The sequence below is a fragment of the Ictidomys tridecemlineatus genome, chromosome 5 (assembly GCF_052094955.1).
Source record: "Ictidomys tridecemlineatus isolate mIctTri1 chromosome 5, mIctTri1.hap1, whole genome shotgun sequence".
NCBI classification, from domain to species: Eukaryota; Metazoa; Chordata; class Mammalia; order Rodentia; family Sciuridae; genus Ictidomys; species Ictidomys tridecemlineatus.
Window position 1 is genome coordinate 113,111,460 of NC_135481.1, and position 20,211 is coordinate 113,131,670.

Below are 20,211 nucleotides of genomic sequence, written 5' to 3' on the forward strand. Positions count from 1 at the left end.
CTTGGTTTTATTTAATGTATAGAAAATACTGTGTGTAAGCTAGCAAAGTATGTGGGTATTCATTAACTAGACTCATACTCCAAGATTCAAGGGCTTTTTTTTTTGGGGGGGAAGGGTACTGGGGATGGAACTCAGTGGCACTCAGCCCCTGAGCTACATTCCCACCCCTATTTTGTATTTTGTTTAGATACAGTGTCTCACTGAGTTGCTTAGTGCTCGCCATTGCTGAGGCTGGCTTTGAACTCGCAATTCTCTTGTCTCAGCCTCCCAATCATGAGCTTTTAAAGAATCTGTCTGGGGGAAAAGAGGCCTGGGGAGTAAGGTGAGCATGTTTATGGAGCATCCTAAATTTATAGCCAGCTGTCTTTGCCTTTCCTGTACATGCTTTTTACTTATCCTTATTTCTTCTATCCTACCTTAGAAGTAGACAGATCCTGGTATCTTTCTAGCTGTGTGATTCTGCACAAATCAATTTATTATTCAAATTGTCTGATTCCTTATTTAAAATTAGGGATAGTAATGTATCTACAAAGGTTGCAGCCAGAATTGAAGAACATGATAGGAACTTGAGTTCAAAGCCAGCCTCAGCAATGGCTAAACACTAAGCAACTCAGTGAGACCCTGTCTCTAAATAAAATACAAAATAGGGCTGGGGATGTGGCCCAGTAGTTGATGCCCCTGAGTTCAATCCCTGGTACCAAAAAGAAACAAGGAAAAAAATAGACTGTTACTTGGAAACACATTAAATGACAAACATTAAGCACATTAAGAACAGCTTACAAAGTTTTCAAGTAAGGATATTCAGAAGAATCCTTTGAGTCTCTAAGTTTTAAAGCTAAAAAGAACCATGGATTTTTGTAGGTAAATAAGCCAAGGTCATAGAGAAGTTTAACAGCCTTACCTTGATCAGAAAGCAAGACAAATGCAGGCTCAGATTTGAGTTCAAGTTTGGGCACTGCCACCACCTACCTGTGTGTCCTTGAGCAAGCTATTTACCTTCTCTGTACCTCATTGGCTCATCTATAAAATTCTATTCTTTCAGGCCTTAGTCTTGTGATTCCCAGCCCATCTCCTACACTGGTGACTTACAAGTGTATTCTATACTGAATTGATAATTGTTAAATACAATGTTTTAAATTATACTAATTTGTTTGATATACTCACAATTAACATGGTAACCCTTTGTATACAAAACAAAGCCAACAACTATAAAAGTAGAGTTGGGCCAGCTGGCAGCAGAGGCAGGGGCAGCATATGAGAAATCCACAATAGCTAAATAACTCTTTGAACTCAAATTTCATTCCAAAATAAGACACTTTCAGAAATAGATCTGGTTCCCAATTTCATCAGTAAAGTGGAATCAGGATGCTCTCACTTGTATAGAGTGGGAATCAGTCCAGTCCAGGCCTCTCTGACAAGCTAATTAAAAGATTCCAGAAGTGTCATGGACCTAGAAAGGAAGTCCTTGTGACGGATTGAATACATAAAGGCTTGGAAAACTTTCCAACCTTGGAAGTGACTGGTAGGTAGAACGCCTTTTGCCTAAGAATCTCTTTTTCAGCTAGGGCCTGGCTGGGGCCGACTCTGAGAGCTCAGCGCCACCTAGTGGTTCTTAGGCAAATAACGGCTGGGTAGGGAGGGGCTCCAGTGATGTACTCCCTAAGGACTTATTTCATGTTATTTGCATGTTCATTCCTAGGTGTGTATCTACACATGCACTTCAATGAACATTCTATTTTAGAATAATTTTAGGCTTACTGAAAAGTTACAAAGATAGAGTACCCCTGTGTACTCACCTACATTGCCTGTTGTTAACATTTTATTAACATGGTTAATTTCTCACCTCCACTACTAGTTATTAAACTCCCAACTGTATTTGGATTTCACCTTTCCACTTGTGTCCTTTATCTGGTCCAAGATCCTCTCTAGGAAGCCACCTGACATATACTTACCATACTTACCATATTTGTCTGCTCTGGTTTGGGACAATTTCTTAAAAAAAAAAAAAAGATCCTGGCAGTACTGGTCAGATATTTTGTAGAACAGGGAGTAGCACAGTGGTGAAATACCTTTGTCATCACATCATATCAGGGACACATGACATCACTGATGATAAATCAGGATCACCTGGCCAAGGTAGTATTTGCCAGATTTCTCTACTGATTGATTTTCTTCTTTATTCCTTAGAAGCAAGTAACAAAGTTGAGCCCACATTTAAGGTGGGAAAAGGAATGAAATCCACTTTCTAAAACAGAAAATGACCACATAAGTTGTTTGAAATTCTTCTGGAAGAAAGGTTTGTCTGTTCTCCCACACTTTTCTATTCAATCTTTATTTACATCAGCATAAATGCATGGATATTTGTTAGGGGTCAAAACTCAATACTATGTAATTTATTCTGTAACTCAAAATTGCAGCTGTCACTACTAGTAACTTTTTCAGGCTGCTCCTGTGGCCTTTGACCTGCCATCTTCCTTTTGTTTCTCGGAGCATTTCCTTTGCATATTTTTCACTGAAAGAAAAGGAAATTACACAGTATTTTAATGTGTCTTTGAAACATAGTTAAAAGAATATACATTCTTTTTTATTATTTCGTGATTTTTATTAATGAAACTTCCATTACCATATTTTAAGTGCTGGGGAGTATAGTCCAGGGGTAAAATGTTTGCTTAGCATACTGAAAGCCTTGGATTTGATCCTCAGCACTGCAAAGAAGAAAAAACTTTTTTTTTTTTTTTTTAAAGTTATGTAGTATTTACCAGATACATGGCAGAATACCTTAAAAACAGCTGTTTGGAATCAGACTATGTGTCCTTGCTCCTACACTGAATCTTCCTAAACCTCAAGATTCTCATCTGTAATCTAGGGGAAATAATAGTATTTTTTTTCTTTTATGTGACTGTGTGTGTGTGTGTGTGTGTGTGTGTGTGTTGCTGGGGATTGAACCTAGGTCCTTGTGCATGTGAGGCAAGCACTCTACCAACTGAGCTGTAGCCCCAGCCCTAAAAATGTTTTTGACGGGCTTCTGTGAGGACTTCAAAGGGCAACATAGAATAAAGATCAAGGACCCTGGAAATAGTCTGGCCCTGCCACTGCTTAGTTGTGAAGCCCTGGGCAAATACTCAATTCTCTGTGCCTTAGGTTCCTCTATAAAATAGAGGTGGCAGAGAGGACTTAGCTTGTTGTAGGACCAAATGTGTTCAGTGGTGCTGTTTGGTCAACACAGGTGCTTAGCATCAGCTATTATAACTGACCCCAAAAGAACCTCCAGGGCAAGGGTTATAATCTAAAATTAATATTATAATCTTGTATCCTTAGCTCAGTGGCACACGTATGGTGGTGAAGCATTTACTAACCCTGTGTAAACACAGCTAATATCATTACCACTACTGACGTGGCAAATGTGTGACAGAGCGTGGCACACTCAAACCATTATACAAATATAAACAAAAGCAGAACTACACCTTCAAATTATCCAGAGTTCAAATACCACCTAGAATTCAGCATTCTACAGAAAGGAACTTATGGGAACTTGGATTGTGATTGAGTAATGTACTCCTCTCCAATGCATATAAGATGTACAGGTGTCAAGTTTGGCCAACAACACCTGCCCTATTTCCTTTGTGTGGCTGTGGTAGACACCCTTAGGATTGCTTCTTTCTTGGCAGTGGAAAGAATTTGGGTCCTGTAGTAAGACAGAACAGAAGTCTGGCCCAGTCACAGACTAGTTGTTTCACCTCAGGCAAACTTTTCTTCCTCCCTGTGTTCATTTCCACAGTCCAAAACTGAGTTTCCCTATGTTGCAGGATTTGCACATGTGATGTGTGGTCCTTGGGATCAAAGGTAGGGCCTCATACATACCAGGCCAGCACTCTACCACTTAGCTCTAGCCCCAGATCCATACTGCAGGAGTTTTAAAAGGATTACATGAGAAAATACATGGAAAAGCTTTTAGTCCAGTCTGCCAGGAAAAGGTATGCTGTGTTTCTTTCTTTCCTTTCTCTCTCCAAATTCAATACACTGAAGTCTCTGGATCTATACTTGTCCTATGTGTGTAGTCTTGTTTCATTCTATTGTGTTATGGCTTTAGAAGATTACTCTGGGAATCTCACTTAGAAAAAGAGTGGCACCAACAGGAAAGAGTTCAAAGAATTAGGTTTGCATAACTAAGTCTGTGGTTTTCAAATTCATACTTTATGAACAGTTGGTTTACATGAAATCTCTTTTAGAACCTTAATGTAAAGAAAAAAGATTAAAGATATTTTATTAGCATTCCTTTATATTTTCACACCTATACTTTTATAACAATCATGAAAACAATATTCAGAACAATTGATGCTTTGATAACACATATCAGAAATCTGGCATTAAAGATGGCTGTTGCAGACTTATCAACCTCAGCATTCAGCTCTGCCTTTTGATTGCACAGAATCAATGATTTGTGATTTGCACAGAAAATAACTTAATATCTTAACCATAGCTCTTTGTTAAAAGGAGCTCAACCAATGTTCCTCTTTTATCATGCAGGACAATATACACACCTAAAAATCATTGAGGGCACACATGTGACATGCTACACTTGCACCTGCTACCAAACAAGCAGAATTCTCAGTGAGATCTGGTTTGCATATGCCGCCTCCCAGCATTGTACACAAGACAGACCTTTTGTACAAATTTACATGACAATAAAAATCACAGGGGTGACACATTTAAGGAATATTAAATAGGCATGGAAATGACAAACGGTTTACACTGAGAACAGAATGAGTTACTTGACAACCAAGGTGGGGATTGGTTAGTGTCTATCACTGGAGTATGTGGACTCATCTACCTCCAAGCTCTGCTTATTGCCAGACATTCCTCTGCTCTCCTGGGATTCAGGTGAAATGCCCTTCTAACCCCCTCTGGAGAAAGGCTGCCTCCTCCTCAGCTGCCTCCTTATCCTTTATCAGTGCCAGTAACTGCAGTAAGCCTGGAGCTGGACCATCCTCTGGCAGATCAAGCTGTCTGCGAACTGTTCTGTGAATCGCCCCAGCGATGATTTGCTCTAGGCGGGCCTGATTCACATCACCCTTCTCTATTGCTCCTCTCTGTACTAGTTTCTGTAATAAAGGCTCTAGCCTTAGTACATAAGCAGACAACTTTTCTTTATCCTTCTGGTAAGTGTTTAGATATTTGACCTGCAACTCCCTAGGATTATCAGTAACCCCAAATACTGTCTCAAGAGCCTGAAGGCATTCATTGGCTTTAATTAAAGGATTATTTATCTTGAGGATACGAATAATATCAAATGCTGGGCCACGAAGGCTCTCTATCAATCGCCTTCTCTTTTCTGTATCAGACACCTGCCATGTCTTCATCATCTGAGTAGTATGAAACAGCCATGATCCAAATTCTTCTTCCCCTGGTTCTGGAGGATCCCTGCCTGAGAACAGTCTCAATTTTTTATAATTTAGGTATTGGAGGGCAGGCTGAAGAGCCTCATCTAATGCCTGTGTCAACATAGCTGCCTGCATTTCAGGGATCATGCCCTGGTCAAAAGGGTTATGTCCACACCCAAGAACTCTGGTCAACTCACCCACTGTCATGCCCTCTTCTTCTAAAAACTCATTTAATTTCCTTAAAAATTCATTATCCGGTTCTGGCGGCTTAAAGATCACTCTCCACACACCCCCTCTCCCCGGTATCTCCTTAGGAACCATATCATGACTTGTCTCCTCAGTAAGGCCTATTAAGGCTACGTTCCTGTTCTCATCCCTTCTGAACATCCTCCCTACCAGTCTGTACTCCCCCAAAGGAGCCAGACCAGCCCGTAGAGCCTCCTCGATTTCGGCCACACCACAGGTCTGAGGGATGCCGGTAATCAATAGCGCTTTCCGAGGGTTCATATCCATCCCCCTGCACCAGTCTTCTAAAAGCCTCAGGGCCATCGTGCCCGAAATCACAGATTTAAGTTCTAATTCTTCCGAAGCGCGTGTGCCCACCGCAATTCTCAGTAATCCTGCGCAGTACCCCACGCAGGTCTGGTCAACGTGCCGAGGTCCAGCAGCCTGCGGGGATAGGAGCCAGATCAGTTAGGGGTGTCTGCGTCTGGGGCCCAAGTGCAGGTCCCCGCGAGCCCGCTGCCGCGCTCTGCTGCAAGCAGCCCCTCCTTTCTCCCGCCTCTCCCGCCCCTCTGGGCCAGTGAAGCGGCTCGCCATCCCACCTGCCCTCACCGTTATCTACTGCGATGCCTGCGCCGTCTGCGGGGGGCCGAGACGCTAGGCCCGCTCCCGACCGGGAGCAGGAGTGCGGGCGTGCTCGGTTCTGACCGACGCTCGGGAGGCGCGCCGGCCACCGGCAGTGGATGCCGAACCGCCCTGCCTCTGCCCTGCTCTCCGCAGCGAGGAGTGACGAGGCGCGACGAGGCGCTCAGTTGTGACCTAGGCACCGCAGAGGAGGCGCGGAGCACGCGAGGCGCCAGACCAGACCCTCGCCCTCGGCGCCGCGGTGTCAGCCCTGGCCCAGCTGCGGCTGTCTAGGGCGCACTCTGGCAGGTCGAGCCGCGCGCGGAGGCGCACTGACATCACGAAGGCGGGTCTGGGGAGGCGGGGCGCGCGCGCTTCCGGCCCAAGCCGGAAGCCCCAACTGCGGCGGCATCCGGGACGGCGGGCGGGAGGGCCACCCGGGACAGGAAGGTGAGAGCCGGGACCTGCTCAGCTTTGCAGGCTGTCTCGGACGGCGGCCGCTGCTGGGCGCCGGACTCGCGGCGCTGCAGGTTGGCGAGGCACGGCCTGGCGCTGCCTGTGCAGCCCGGGAGCGGCGGGCGGGCGAGAGCTGCAGGGGGCGGGGCCGACGCCAGGGAGGCCCCAGTGGCCCGGGAGCCTCCCGGCCGGCCGGGTGACCAGCCCTGCTCTGCCCGAGGCGGCAGGGGCCGGGCCGCCGCGTGACTACCCGTAGTCACGCTGTACTTAATCACTGTTAGCTTGTGCTCCAGGCTGGCGGCGCTCACCTTTCTCCCCGAACCGGGTGACCCAGGGAATTTCTTTTATGGTGGCTTGTTCTGAAATGCCAAAACCACCCGATTATTCAGAACTGAGTGACTCTTTAACGCTTGCCGTGGGAACAGGAAGATTTTCGGGACCACTGTAAGTGTTTAAGAGTTACTATCGTAACTTGGGGGCTCCGATGTTGGCATAATCTGTAGAACCCAATTTTCAGATTTGAAGCAATACTGTTAAGCCAGAAAGCATTTCAACTGTAAAAGCGAAATGTCCCGTAGGAAATTGGCTTACTTACAGTTTCTGAAGTGAAGGTGTACAGGACCTATTTAAGCAGATGTAATTATTTATTATGTGTAATTCACATAAAAAGCATGTTTTTTACTTGCAACTACTACATAGAACAGCCACCTGTAGGTTATGTACATTTCTTATGAAATTTATTTTGAATATTAGTGGGGTATTTTAGAGCTCTTGGAAATAAAGCAAATACATTTGGAATAGTTGCCATAGAAGCATTACTAGACCTTAACTGTTTTTTCATTTTTTACTTTGAAGGCACAGAGCATGGAGAATGATGAACTTCCGTCAGCGGATGGGGTGGATCGGAGTGGGACTGTATCTGTTAGCAAGTGCAGCAGCATTTTACTATGTTTTTGAAATCAATGAGACTTACAACAGGCTGGCTTTGGAGCACATTCAACAGCACCCAGAGGAGCCTGGTGAAGGAACCACATGGACACACTCCTTGAAAGTTCGCTTACTCTCCCTGCCTTTTTGGTTGTGGACAATTATTTTTCTGATACCTTACTTACAGATGTTTTTGTTCCTTTATTCTTGTACAAGAGCTGATCCCAAAACTGTGGGCTACTGTATCATCCCCATATGCTTGGCAGTTATTTGCAATCGCCACCAAGCATTTGTCAAGGCTTCTAATCAGATCAGCAGACTACAACTGATTGACACATAAAATCAGTTATTGGTTTTTCTTTATGATTATGAAACTGCCAGTACATTATGGAGTCTGATCACAAGAATGCGATTTCTTCACAGATCTCAGGAAGTTGTGGTGCGACAGAGGCTTTTTAAAAATGTGACTAAGGGACGATCTTTATCTGAATAATAATGATTTTTTTAGGTAAAGCCTGAGATATAGTACCACAGAATCATGTTGATGACTTCAGGTTTTGCAAGTAAAATTGTGTCTTGTTATTTGTATTCTTTAGAAACTTGAATAAGTACCTGAACTCATTTCTCTTATACTGTGCAGCATAGTGACAATTGAGAAAATTTTCCTTTGGGGAAAAAAGTGAATATGAACATTTCCATTGTGTTAAGTGTAAAAAGGTCCAAATATGATCATAAAATTTAAATTTTATACAATTACATGGCTTGCTTTAAGATTCTTAAAACACACACTAATCCATCCTTCTGTAGATAAGCTTATGCTTGCTTGCTTTCAGTTTGAGGAAGTGGTATAAAACTATTGAAATAACTATGGTTTATTAATTTTGGTGTTAGGGATTGAACCCAGGGTCTGTCTGGTACTTGCAAGTACATATGCTGCTACTGGCCTATATCCCCCAGCTATGATGCCTGTCTTGATAAGCAGAATTTGTTCTGGATAATGCCTGGCTAAATCATTTAAAAATTTTGTTTTAGTTGTAGATGGACACGATTTCTTTATTTTGTTCCTTTATTTTTATGTGGTGCTGAGGATCAAGCCCAGTGCCTCATACATGCGATGTAAGCACACTCTACTGCAGCTACAACCCCAGCCCTGCTGGCTAAATCATTATTAATGTTCCTGGTTTTAAAAAAATTTGGGCTGAGTATAGTGGTGTGTATCTATAATCCCAGTAACTGGAAGAGTCAGACAAGAGGATCACAAGTTCCAGGCCAGCCTCAGCAACTTAAGCAATTTAGTGAGATCCTCATCTCAAAATAAAAAACTTAAAAAAAAAAAAAAGGCTGGGGATGTGGCTCAGTAGTAAAGCACTTCTGGATTCAATCTCCAGTATCAAAATAGTAATAATAGTAATATCTACTTGGGAAGAGACTAAATGTTTTAAAGTCTAGAAATAACTTACACAGAAGATGTGAATAGGTAAAGGTAATTTAATCTAGTCCTTCAGATGTGATGCCCTTCTAAAGTCCACTATCCTGTCATCCTGATTTTTTCGCCCACAGCAATTGCATGAGGATGTGATTCTTGTACCTCCTCTCCTTTGCATTTATATTACCTTGTGTCAGGTACCAATACAAACAACTAAAGAAATAAAAGTTGTTTTTTTTTTTTTTTTCTGGGTAAGGTCAGGATATGTAGTTACGTTAACACTAGGACATATTTTACACTATTTTGGTAATAATCATAACCTTTTTTTGGGGTGCTTACTCTGAAGATCTGATTGAAGAGCTTTCCATGAATTAACTCCTATATCACAACTCCTTTGAGATGGCAGTTATTTTCCAAGTTTTACTGATGGCAAACTGAGGCAGGAGTTAACTAACTTGCCAAAATTTGGCATTCTGATAACTTTGTGTTTAACCGCTAAGCTATAGTGCTTTTCACAGATGATAAATGTTTTTAGTACTGTTACTGTTTGCCCAGTCATGCCAAAGAATGGAAATGGCAATATTAGTGAGAAAAGTTTTCTCAGTTTATATAAGCTACTGAAAATAAAGTTTCTTAGCAATTTGACCTTTATGTCACATTTGAGCCACAAGGAAGGTTGAGCATTCCACAGCAAACTTTTATCTAAAAGATAAATCAGGTACCTTTGTAACTCAAAAGCACCAGAATCTCCCTTACCACCTCCAAAGGTCCAGTTACTGATGTTTCTTGACATAATACACTCAATCCAAACAATCGGCAGTTGGAAATACCTATTAGATAATAAAAATCTAGCATCTTTTCTTTTTGCAGTACTGGGCTTGAACATTTGCATATATTGAGTACTCGATATGCATGCTGCAGCCACTGTTTTCTGTTTCTTCACTTATAATCTTATGAGGCAGGTATTGCATTGGTAGTAATACCATTTACAGAGGAGGAAATTTGATGCACATAGGAATTAATAATCTGTCCATGGTCACACAGCAAGTGGAAAGAGTCAGGATTTGAATCCAGGATGTTTACATTCAGATCTCCAGGTTTTTAATCATTCCACTTAACTACTTCTCAAAAAAGGAAAATTTGAAGAAAATCATTGGGAAATTTCCTGCTTTATTAGTCTGGATGCAGTGTTAATTTGGAGATGACCTTAGAAAATTATTTCAATTGCTTTTTGTCTTATAAATGCTTTATGTACTGCCACTTGTGAAAAGGCAATTCCTTTTTATTGAAGTAGATTTTATCTAATTTTGGAATTTTAAGCTTTAGTAAGTAAAGGTTCAGTCCATCTGTATCAACATCATATTGCCTTGATCACAGGAATATGAATTAATAGTAAGATTGGTGTAGTTTTTCCAAATATAATTACAAAATTCTAGATTCCAGGGTTAGTCTGCTTTATTATTTAAGAATTCCTTATAATTAACCTGGCTTTTTATAGCTACGTTCAAAACATCTTTGGTAGGGTGAAAAGGAGGATTGAGGAAGAGATTGAAATTAATAGATACGAGACTTTGGAACCACAACCCCAGCCCCTAGATTATCCTTTATTTCTATTCATTTCACAATATGAAAGGCAATATGAAATCCTGAATACAGGATTATGTAGTGAGTTGGATGGTAAATAATATTAATTGCTGCAGGGATTTAGGGAAGGGCGGATATCCTAGGATCCATAACTTCTAATTATTTGCTTCCAGATATGAGAAAAACAGAGCTATATTCCACAAGGATTTCATGTCATTTCATTTGCAACTACATCTGAGATGAAATGATCCTGAAACATGTCAGATATATATATATATTTTTCAAAAGTACTAGTATAAGAAATAGATAATTGCAGAAATATATAATTCATGGTGCTTTAGTCAACATTTAAATTTTCTGACTTTGAAATGACTTTAGGGATGGGGTTGTAGCTCAGTGGTAGAGCGCTCACCTAGCACATGTGAAGCCCTGGGTTCAATCCTCAGCACCACATAAAAATAAAATAAAGGTATAGTGTCCATCTACAACTGAAATTTTTCTTAAAAAAAAAAAAAAAAGGTTCTCTAAAGTTTAGAATTTGATTCCATTTCAAAGCCTTCACAATTAAACTTTTCTTTAGGGAAGTGGAGTCATGAGGTCAAGTGCTCACATGAGAGTGACTGCACCCATAAAATAACCAAACTAGTTTGTCTGTTCATCATGGATAGTGTTAATCTTTTTAATTAAGATTAAATGAGGGGCTAGGGCTGTAGCTCAGTGGCAGAGTATCTGCCTAGCATGTGTGAGACTGGGCTCTATCTTTAGCACTGCATAAAGATAAAATAAAGGCATTCTGTCCATATACAAGTAAAAAAATTTTTTTTAAAATCATCAAATGATTTCCTTCTTGATTGACTTAACAACTTATCTCTAAATTTACTGCAGTATCTGGGGGCTGGGATACAGCTCAGTTGGTAGGGTGCTTGCCCCACATGCACAAAGACAAAGACCTGGGTTCAATCCTCAGCACTACCACCAAAAAAAAAAAAAAAAAAATTACCACAGTTATCTCATAACTCATTTTTTTGCATCTAATATGTGCTATCACCTAATCAATTCTCCAACTTATAAAATTCCCCATACAATTTTGGACCATGATTGGAAATCATCATGCATTAGTATTTGTTTTACTTTAAGGTAGTGAATAGGTATTAAAATAAGGCTGTATAGGGGCTGGGGTTGTAGCTCAGTGGTAGAGCACATGCCTAACATGTGAGGCATTGGGTTCAATTCTCAGCACCACATATAAATAAAGGAATAAATAAATAAAATAAAGGTCCATTGACAAAAAAAAAAAAAAGAAAAAAAAAAGAAAAAGCTGTACCTTAGAAGTATCTGGGGAAATCAAATCAAAGCACAACTCCTCATATAACAATGCCAGGGTCCCTTACCAACTAATTATATCTGATTTTGGGGGTGGACCCCAGCCAATCCTATTCTTAAAACTTTTCAAATGATTCCATTTGGGTTGAGAACCATTGGTTCAATGTTTCTACGTAGCATTTACTAAAGACGCAATGGTCAGTCAGGAGAGATTTGCTTGTCTTTGGAATAATTGTAACTAGGGATTGAATTCAGGGGCACTCAACCACTGAGCCACATCCCCTGCCCTCTTTTGTATTTTATTTGGAGACAGGGTCTCACTGACTTGTTTAGCATCTCGCTGGTACTGAGGCTGGCTTTAAATTCGTGATTCTCCTGTCTCAGCCTCCTGAGCTGCTATGATTACAGGTGGGCGCCACCGTGCCCTGATGCAGCAAATGTTCTGAAGGAAGTTCACCCCATCTATTTTAATTACAAATCTTTAGAGTTGTCTGTATTTTCTAATTTTAAATTCTCTGCAGTTTTCTAAAATATGCTTCTATCAGACTTCTGCCTCCCATTACCAAACTGTTCTCAAGAGGTCACCAGTCACTTATACTAACTCCACCGTCAAGTCTTGGTTCTCAAATCATCTACCAGTTCTTGGATACTGTGTCCTTGAGATACCTTCTTCAGTTGGTTTCTGAACCAGTAGAGCTTTAGTGATAATGGATATTCTTTGTGCTATTCAAATCAGTAGCTGCTAGCTAGATGAAGGAAGCTAATATGCTGAGGAACTGAATTTTAAACTTTATATTTATTTAAATAGTCATACGTGGCAAGTATTAAATGGTTCAGTTCTAGCCACTTTTGAATTCTTCCTTATACTTGCTTCTGATTTCTTGGCTGGTTCCTTCTAAACATTGATGTATCCCAGTTCTCTTTTTTATACTTACTCCTTTGGTCATTTTATTTAACCTATCTTTCCCTAACCTTCTCTAGGTTGACTTATACTTCCTCTTTGACAAATATTTGGATGGAAAATGTGTTTTATTTGACTGTGAAGGGGTTGCTTTTTTATGTGAAATTGTATTCTTTGCCCTGAATTTACATGACAGAGTATTAAACTGTTAATGTGGCTGATCTGTGCTTATTAAGTTCAAAGCATGAGTTTTTAAGTTAAAAGTTATTAGCCAGGTGTGGTGTCACAGGTGTTTTCCTGTGTAATCCCAGGGACTTGGAAGACTGAATCAGGAGTATTACAAGTTGGAGGCCAGCCTGGGAAACTTAGCAAGACCCTGTCCCAAAATAAGAGCTTGGGGTAAGGACTTTGGAGATCAAACCCCAGTATTGAAAAAAAAAAAAAATCTCACATTTTTTTTTCTACATATGTATAGGGAAAAAAATTTATATATATATATATATATATATATATATATATATATATATATATATATTAGCAGAGAACAGAAAGGCATAAAAGGAAAACTATACCTCTCTCCTTTAATTCCTATATTCTCTTCCCAGTGGCAGTTGGATTATATCTTTTGTTTAAAATATTTAGCCATAACCCCAGCCTGGATTATATCTTTTCAGATATCATAAGCATGTCAATCTTACATTTTCCAGTAGTTTGGCATTCTACAGATTTCTGTTTCTTACTAGTTTTCATTTAACAGAGATTGATCCTTAATGGCATATAGTTCTACTCATATCTTGATCCTTTTAATGACTGCACAATATGGTTGTACTATCATTTCTTTACTTTTATTTAACTAGTCTTCTGCTGATGAACAATGTCAACTTGACTTTCCTCAAAGAGCTTATACCAATCTACACTCTCCCCACTTTTTCATTCCTAGTTCTTTTTTTTTTTTTTTTGGTTTTTGAGATAGGGTCTCGCTAAGTCCTTAGGGCCTCCCTAAATTGCTGAGGTTGGTCTTGAATTTGAGATCTGCCTGCCTCAGTCTCCTTGTCACTGGGATTACAGGTATATCCCCACACCTTTTCTAGCTCAACATTTCATCAGAAGAATTTAGCTTTCAGTCTTAGAAGTAAAAAATGGTATTATATTGTAGTTTTAATTTTCATTTCTTTGAAATGACATTTTTTCACTTAAAAATCTATGTGGATTTCTTTTCCTGTGTCCATTTCCTTTGCCTGTTTCTGCTGTGCTTTCCTGACAGGTACATAAGAGATATACTTTACCCCTCTTTATATTCTCACCTTATTAAAAGAATGTTTAGGGGCTGGGGATGTGGCTCAAGCGGTAGCGCGCTTGCCTGGCATGCGTGTGGCCTGGGTTCGATCCTCAGCACCACATACAAAACAAAGATGTTGTGTCTGCTGATAACTAATAAATAAATAAATAAATATTTTTTAAAAAAAGAATGTTTAGGAGGAATTTTATTATTTACTTTTATGGTTTCTGGATTTTTAAAATCTTAGGAAATTTTTCCTCATTCTAAAACTATAAAAGCTATTATTCTATTATTATTTTTATGGACTTTTTTATACAAAAAATCTTAATATTTATCTGAATTTTTTTTTTTCTGTAGTACTAGGGATTGAACTAGGGGGCTTTCTACCACTGTGCTATGTTCCCAGCCCTTTTTTTTTAATTGAGACAGGGTCTCCACTAATTAGCCCAGGCTGGCCTTGAACTTGTGATCCTCCTGTCTCACAGCCTCCCCACTTACTGGCCTGAAACTTCTTATGTTCTAAGGAGTGAGGGAAAAAAAACCAATTTCTCCACAAAAATTAACCAATTTGTTTCTTTTCTCATTTGTTAAAATAAAACTGAGTTTTTGCCAGTACAGTGGCCATGCCTATAAATCCTTGGGACTCAATGGTAGAGCACCCCTGGATTCAATCCCCAGCACTGTCAAAAAAAAAAAAAAGTTTTATTATAACATCCCCCAATTTCTCCAATAGAGAATATTACATTCTACTTTATTATTTAAATATCCAAGAAAAAATTACCATATAATGATCATACTGCAATTAATTTCCCAAAACACTTTATCTGTAAGTATCACCAGTCCTGATACAAAAAAGGTCAGGTTTTCAAGATGTCTTTTTATAAATCTTACTGCAATATATTATATTTAAGGAATAATAAAGATCAATAGAATAAGAGCAAGCAATGAAAGGGGAGGAGAATGAAGCTTACTAAATTATGTTATGTGCAATGTATCTTTTTTTTTTTGGGGGGGGGGGTACTAGGGACTGAGCCCAGGGATGTTTAACCACTGAGTCACATCCCTAGCTCTTTTATTTTACTTTGAGACAGGGTTGTGCTAAGTTGCTTAGGGCCTTGCAAAGTTGTTGAGACTAGCTTTGAACTTGTGGCCCTCCAGCCTCATCCTCCCAAGCTGCTGGTTGTGGTGTGCGCCACCACATCCAGCTAATGGGCCCATTTAAAAAAATAGAAGGAAGACCAATAGAGGAAGAGGACTGGGGGAGAAGAGGGAAGGTAAACAGGAAGAACTGAGGATTAAAACAGAGCTATGTTATATGCATTTATGAATATCAAAATGAACACCACTATAATGTATGACTATAATGCACTAATTTAAAAAAAACAATAGTGATAAAAAAAGAAATGACATTCTACACTTACATAGACTGAACAATTCCACTGACAAATAGTTATGTCTTTAATAGGCTAAATAGGGACTAGATAAAAGTACTATATAACAAACAGAATCACACCTCTAAATGAAAACAAACTATATTTCCTTTTCAAGTACAGGACCTTAGCTGGGTATGGTGGTGCACAGCTGTAATCTGAGCAGTTCAAGGCCAGCCTGGGTAACTAAGCAAAAACCTTGTCTCAAAATAAAAAATAAAAAAGCCCCTGAAAGAGGCACTGGATTCAATACCCAGTATGGATAGATAAATAGTCCTTCCCAAGGAAAAGTAAAAAACAATCCTCTGGAGGAAATTAACTAAAAACTGAAACCTGATGGATGAGAAAAGCAAAACAAAAGTCATAGCCTGGGAGGGAGGGGATGCATTAATTTACTTCCATACTTTTCCCCCCCAAATAAATTTTTCTTCCCAGGTAATTAAAAAAAGGGGGGGGGTATAATTAATGTTATAATGCTATCTATAGCCAAGCAACCACAACCTATTATAAAAGAATGAAGGTTCCTGGCTACAGAATTCTATTCCTTAAAATAAATATTGCTTAAGCCTTGCTTTTAGAAAAGACCTTTTGCAAACACTCGATATTTAGAAAATTATCTACGTGTAGTGTCAAGTATATTTAGGAAGGACTATTTTCTTGTATAAAAGTAAAATTGGAGTTGTTCTGCTTGCCCCTGGTTAATGTTTGTACCATTAGAAGGCGACAGATTAGAAAATTAGGGCATTTCCTCTACACAAGTCCTTTAAACATCCTTTTGGTCAAACACATGGCTCACTTATGAAGAAAAAAGTATTAGAATTAGAATCAGTATTACAACTAATTAAAAGATCAAAACTATAACCAAGAACTTTAAAACCCTGGACCACAGCACAAATGCTGTTTTGAAGTTTCTTCATAAACACTAAATGAAGGAGGAAACAAAAAGTTCAGCTATCAGTTTATCCATATAATATCAACTATGTTTTTTCTTTAGGGACCATAAATGGTAGTATTAAGATGTAGTATTATAATAAATCAGTTGAATATTAGAAATATTATCATAAATTAAATAAGATAATTTCTGACCATTTATAACCTTTTCTAGTGGCACTGTTTTGATTACATTAAGAGTACTTAGTGGAAGGCTAATGTTCCAAGTAAAATATTTTAATGATATGAAGTGTATAAAAATTGAGTGTTTTTAATAGCATGTACTGTTAGGCTACAGCTTTCAGAATATGCAACTGGGGAAGTACAATGATAATATCATTTAAATTAACTGATAATAAAAGTGATTCATGAAATATGATTAATAATTTAATATTTTATCATCTTAAAACAAAAATCTAACCAAATGCAACCCAGTTTTGCCATTGATTAGCTCTGTAAACAGAGGCAAATAACTATTTTGAGAGTTCAGTTTACCTCTAAAATAAGTCATATTATTTGTAAGGTTATTTCCAATTCTAAAATTCTATGACTATTTGTATTTCATTAGGTACGTGCTACTTGATTTCTTTGCATTTTAGCTATCTAAAGTAATCAGGAAAAATGGACAGTAAATTAAAAATGCTTTTATTCCACTGATAAGCAGAAACACACACACACATATATATTTTAGGAATATATATATTTTAAAGTTTCAACATTTCTTTGTTAAGTAAAGCCAAAGTATGGCTACAAGTGGAGAGGAAATAGGTAAGTTACAGTCAACAAAACTGGTTTACTTAGGTCTTATATTTGTACTTGTACATATACCATATTATAGCACAAAAACATCCCCCATCTTGTATCTCGAGCTTCCAGATAAGTCAGATGATTAATTCACCCTGAGTGGGATCATCTCTGGCTGTCTATATAAGGGCTATATAGATGGGGAATTCAACATTTCCTTAGTACTACTCTCAATGTCCTTCTTTCAAAGGTGTAGACATCACACAATTTAAACTCAATGGCTATTTTAAGAACAAAACAATGATGAAAAATTCAGTTGCCATGTTGGAGGAATTTATACATTCTTAAGTATTCTATTTATTTTCTATGGCTTGGAATTTCTCACCCAAGAAAACAGACTTCATTCCTAAACATTTATTATATCTTTCTCTGCTAGAAACAGAAGCAAGTTTTCTCTCTGACAAACTTGTCACAGGGGAACAAATTAAATGTTTTCCCAAAATGGAGCATAAGTCTTCCTTAATATCATTGTATCATAACTACGATGTAGCAGCAGTCTTTAAAATTTCATAAGTTATAGCTAAGAAGGCAGTTTTGGCCGTTTTGCAGATGGTCCATCTGAGTTAGTTCTTTTATCAATGTTATTTTCATCTTCTGCATCATCTTCACCATCACCTTTTAAAATAAATATTTGTTGTATGACATGTTCAGTGGGTTGAAAGAAATATAGAAGTTAAATGGTCAAAATGAGACCATTTCACTTTAGGGATTATTAAAACCACACTTATTTTAGATTTTTAAAAAGACTTCAGTGGATTTTAATATTTAAAACCTCTCTTTTGGGGCTGGGGATGTGGCTCAAGCGGTAGTGTGCTCGCTTGGCATGCGTGGGGCCCGAGTTCTATCCTCAGCACCACATATTAACAAAGATGTTGGGTCTGCCAAAAACTAAAAAAAATAAATAAATAAATGTTAAAAATTCTCTCTCTCTCTCTCTTAAACAAAAACCCCTCTTTTTTGGAGATATAATTTCTTTAACATAAAAATTCACTTTCTTTTTGGTTCTGGAGATTGAACCCAGGGCACTTATCCACTGAGCCACATCCCCAGCCCTTTTTGTATTTTTCAATTTAGAATCAGAGTCTCACTGAGTTTAGGGCCTTGCTAAATTGCTGAGGCTGGCTTTGACCTCCTGCCTCAGCCTCCGGAGCCACTGGTATTACAGGCCTGAACTACCACACCCAGCTGGCTCTTTTTTAAAGTGTATGATTCTGTGGTTTCCAGTTCATTCACTTTAAATTAACATCTATAATTCTGGAATATTGTTATCATCCCCAAAAGGAACTCTATATTCATTAGTAGTCACTTTTCATTCCACTCAACCCATGCAACTACTAATCCACTTTCTCTATGGATTTTCCTACTTTGGACATTTCCTATAAATGGAATCATACAATATGTGGCCTTTTGTGTCTGATTTTGATTTATTGTTTTCAAGATTCATTCCTGTTGTAGCATGTATCAATACAATTTTTTTAAAATGTCAAATAACCACATTTTGCTTCTGCACTAATGGATTCGGGGACATCTGTGTTGTTTTCATTTTTTTAGCTACTATAAATAATGCTGCTAAGATTCTGAGTTTTTGTTTAAACATGTTTCCAGTTCTCTTGGGAGGACTAACAGTGACACTACTGGTTCACATGTTAACTTTTTAGTTTTTGAGTAACTGCCAAACTGTTGTAGGTGAAAACATCATTTTATAGTTCCACCAACAATGTACAAGTTCTTCAATTTCTTCACATCCTAGACACTTTTTATTGCTCTTTTTAACATCCAGCACCCACATCATCAAAATGGAAACAAAATGGAAAGGAAAAGTACAGTTCAATTTCTTCTATGAGAAGAGTAAATATCTAGTTCTTAGGTATTTTGTTTGTCTTTTATGACTCAGGGCAGTCAAAAATGGAATGATCTTTTTCTGTATTCTCATTTAAGATTTCTTTTAAATGAACACAGTTAAAAGTTCATGGTTCTGCTTTCAAAATATCACCTATGAAACTGGTATATGGGAAAGGAGTTTCTGAGGTTGAAGACTGGCTAAACTCAAATCGGCCCCACTCGTCGGAACCTGCTCCTACTGTAATAAATTGCACTCTTTCAGACACGTGTGTAATTTCACACCTGGCAAACTCCACTGTCGTTTCCAACACCCAGTTCGTAAGTCGTGGCCACTCTAGGGACGCCTTGCTTGGGTCTCTCGGCTTGCAGGAGTTAGAGGGTCCCAGAGTCACAATTTTTCACTCGTTCAGCCTGCCTCATCCCACTGATTCCCAAGGGCAGGAACTGAGTCGTATTCACCTCATTCTTTCAGGACCTCAGCCCAGACCCACCCTGCTGGGCACAGAGCAGTGGGCGTTCAGCACGGTTTTTGCGATATAAATGAACAGTCGGGGAAACGCTGGGGCAGTAACGGCTTGGACACATAGGGCAGCGAGTGCCCACACTTTCAGAAGCAACTTCCCGCCCGCCCAGACTCACTTTCCACAACTCCGCCACTCACAGGGCGGCCCCAGCCGACGTTCCCGGGTCCCCGCCCCGCCCTCCTGTGGCTCCAGCACCTTCTCAGAGCTCACCGTCCAACGTCTCGTCTGGGGACACGCGGCCCTGCGCTTCCTGCTGTACCAAGGGACCAAAGAAGTCGGATACCAGCTCCTTCATCTGGGTCACACCCGACAACAGGTTCTGAAGAGAGTCGGCGTCCCCGGTCCCGTCACAGAGTACCCGCAGTCGCTGCTGCTCCCCGTCAGGGCCAACGTACTCTCCTGAAAGCTCCATGGCGACCGCTGAGCTTTAAGAACGCGCCACAGAAAAGCGCCGCCCGGAAGCGGAAACCAGCCCGCGGCCCGCGCGGGCGGGAGCCGCTAGAGGAATGACTTCCGTTTGTCGGAAACTGCTCCTCCCATTTCCTTCGCCTTCCTTCT

The 20,211-nt window shown here is 39.5% G+C and overlaps 3 protein-coding genes across 8 annotated transcripts; 1 reads left to right on the plus strand and 2 right to left on the minus strand.

The window, feature by feature from the left end:
• Positions 1-2,313: 2,313 nt before the first annotated feature.
• Positions 2,314-20,065, minus strand: Gon7 (GON7 subunit of KEOPS complex). Of its 2 annotated transcripts, none has more exons than XM_078050746.1 (2): positions 19,864-20,065; positions 2,314-2,512 (listed from the first exon to the last, which is right to left on the minus strand). In XM_078050746.1, exons 1-2 carry the CDS (start codon positions 20,063-20,065, stop codon positions 2,439-2,441), a joined length of 276 nt encoding a protein of 91 aa, XP_077906872.1. In that variant the 3' UTR covers positions 2,314-2,438. The 2 variants fall into 2 exon arrangements, with proteins under 2 accessions (XP_077906872.1, XP_005339206.1); XM_005339149.5 differs by lacking the exon at positions 2,314-2,512 and adding an exon at positions 17,112-17,902.
• Positions 4,240-6,852, minus strand: Moap1 (modulator of apoptosis 1). Its single transcript, XM_005339147.5, has 2 exons — positions 6,216-6,852; positions 4,240-6,050 (listed from the first exon to the last, which is right to left on the minus strand). Exon 2 carries the CDS (start codon positions 5,928-5,930, stop codon positions 4,878-4,880), a length of 1,053 nt encoding a protein of 350 aa, XP_005339204.1. The 5' UTR covers positions 5,931-6,050; positions 6,216-6,852; the 3' UTR covers positions 4,240-4,877.
• On the plus strand, positions 6,571-8,363 carry Lyset (lysosomal enzyme trafficking factor). 5 transcript variants are annotated; one of them, XM_040276234.2, is made up of 3 exons: positions 6,608-6,677; positions 6,965-7,127; positions 7,539-8,363. In XM_040276234.2, the coding sequence occupies exons 2-3, from the start codon at positions 7,030-7,032 to the stop codon at positions 7,948-7,950; spliced, it is 510 nt and encodes a 169-aa protein (XP_040132168.1). In that variant the 5' UTR covers positions 6,608-6,677; positions 6,965-7,029; the 3' UTR covers positions 7,951-8,363. The 5 variants fall into 5 exon arrangements, with proteins under 5 accessions (XP_021591510.1, XP_040132169.1, XP_040132168.1 ...); XM_040276233.2 differs by having other exon boundaries at positions 6,623-6,757; XM_078050745.1 differs by having other exon boundaries at positions 6,629-6,677; positions 6,977-7,127.
• Positions 20,066-20,211: the final 146 nt, after the last annotated feature.

Bases quoted from the DNA above. Each gene is read 5' to 3' on its own strand.
- Lyset (XM_040276234.2), top strand. From the start codon at position 7,030: ATGGTGGCTTGTTCTGAAATGCCAAAACCACCCGATTATTCAGAACTG. The intron at 7,128-7,538 runs GTAAGTGTTTAA...TTTACTTTGAAG, and splicing joins GGAAGATTTTCGGGACCACT to GCACAGAGCATGGAGAATGA.
- Moap1 (XM_005339147.5), bottom strand. From the start codon at position 5,930: ATGGCCCTGAGGCTTTTAGAAGACTGGTGCAGGGGGATGGATATGAAC.
- Gon7 (XM_005339149.5), bottom strand. From the start codon at position 20,065: ATGGAGCTTTCAGGAGAGTACGTTGGCCCTGACGGGGAGCAGCAGCGA. The intron at 17,903-19,863 runs GTGAGCTCTGAG...TTATTTTAAAAG, and splicing joins CCCAGACGAGACGTTGGACG to GTGATGGTGAAGATGATGCA.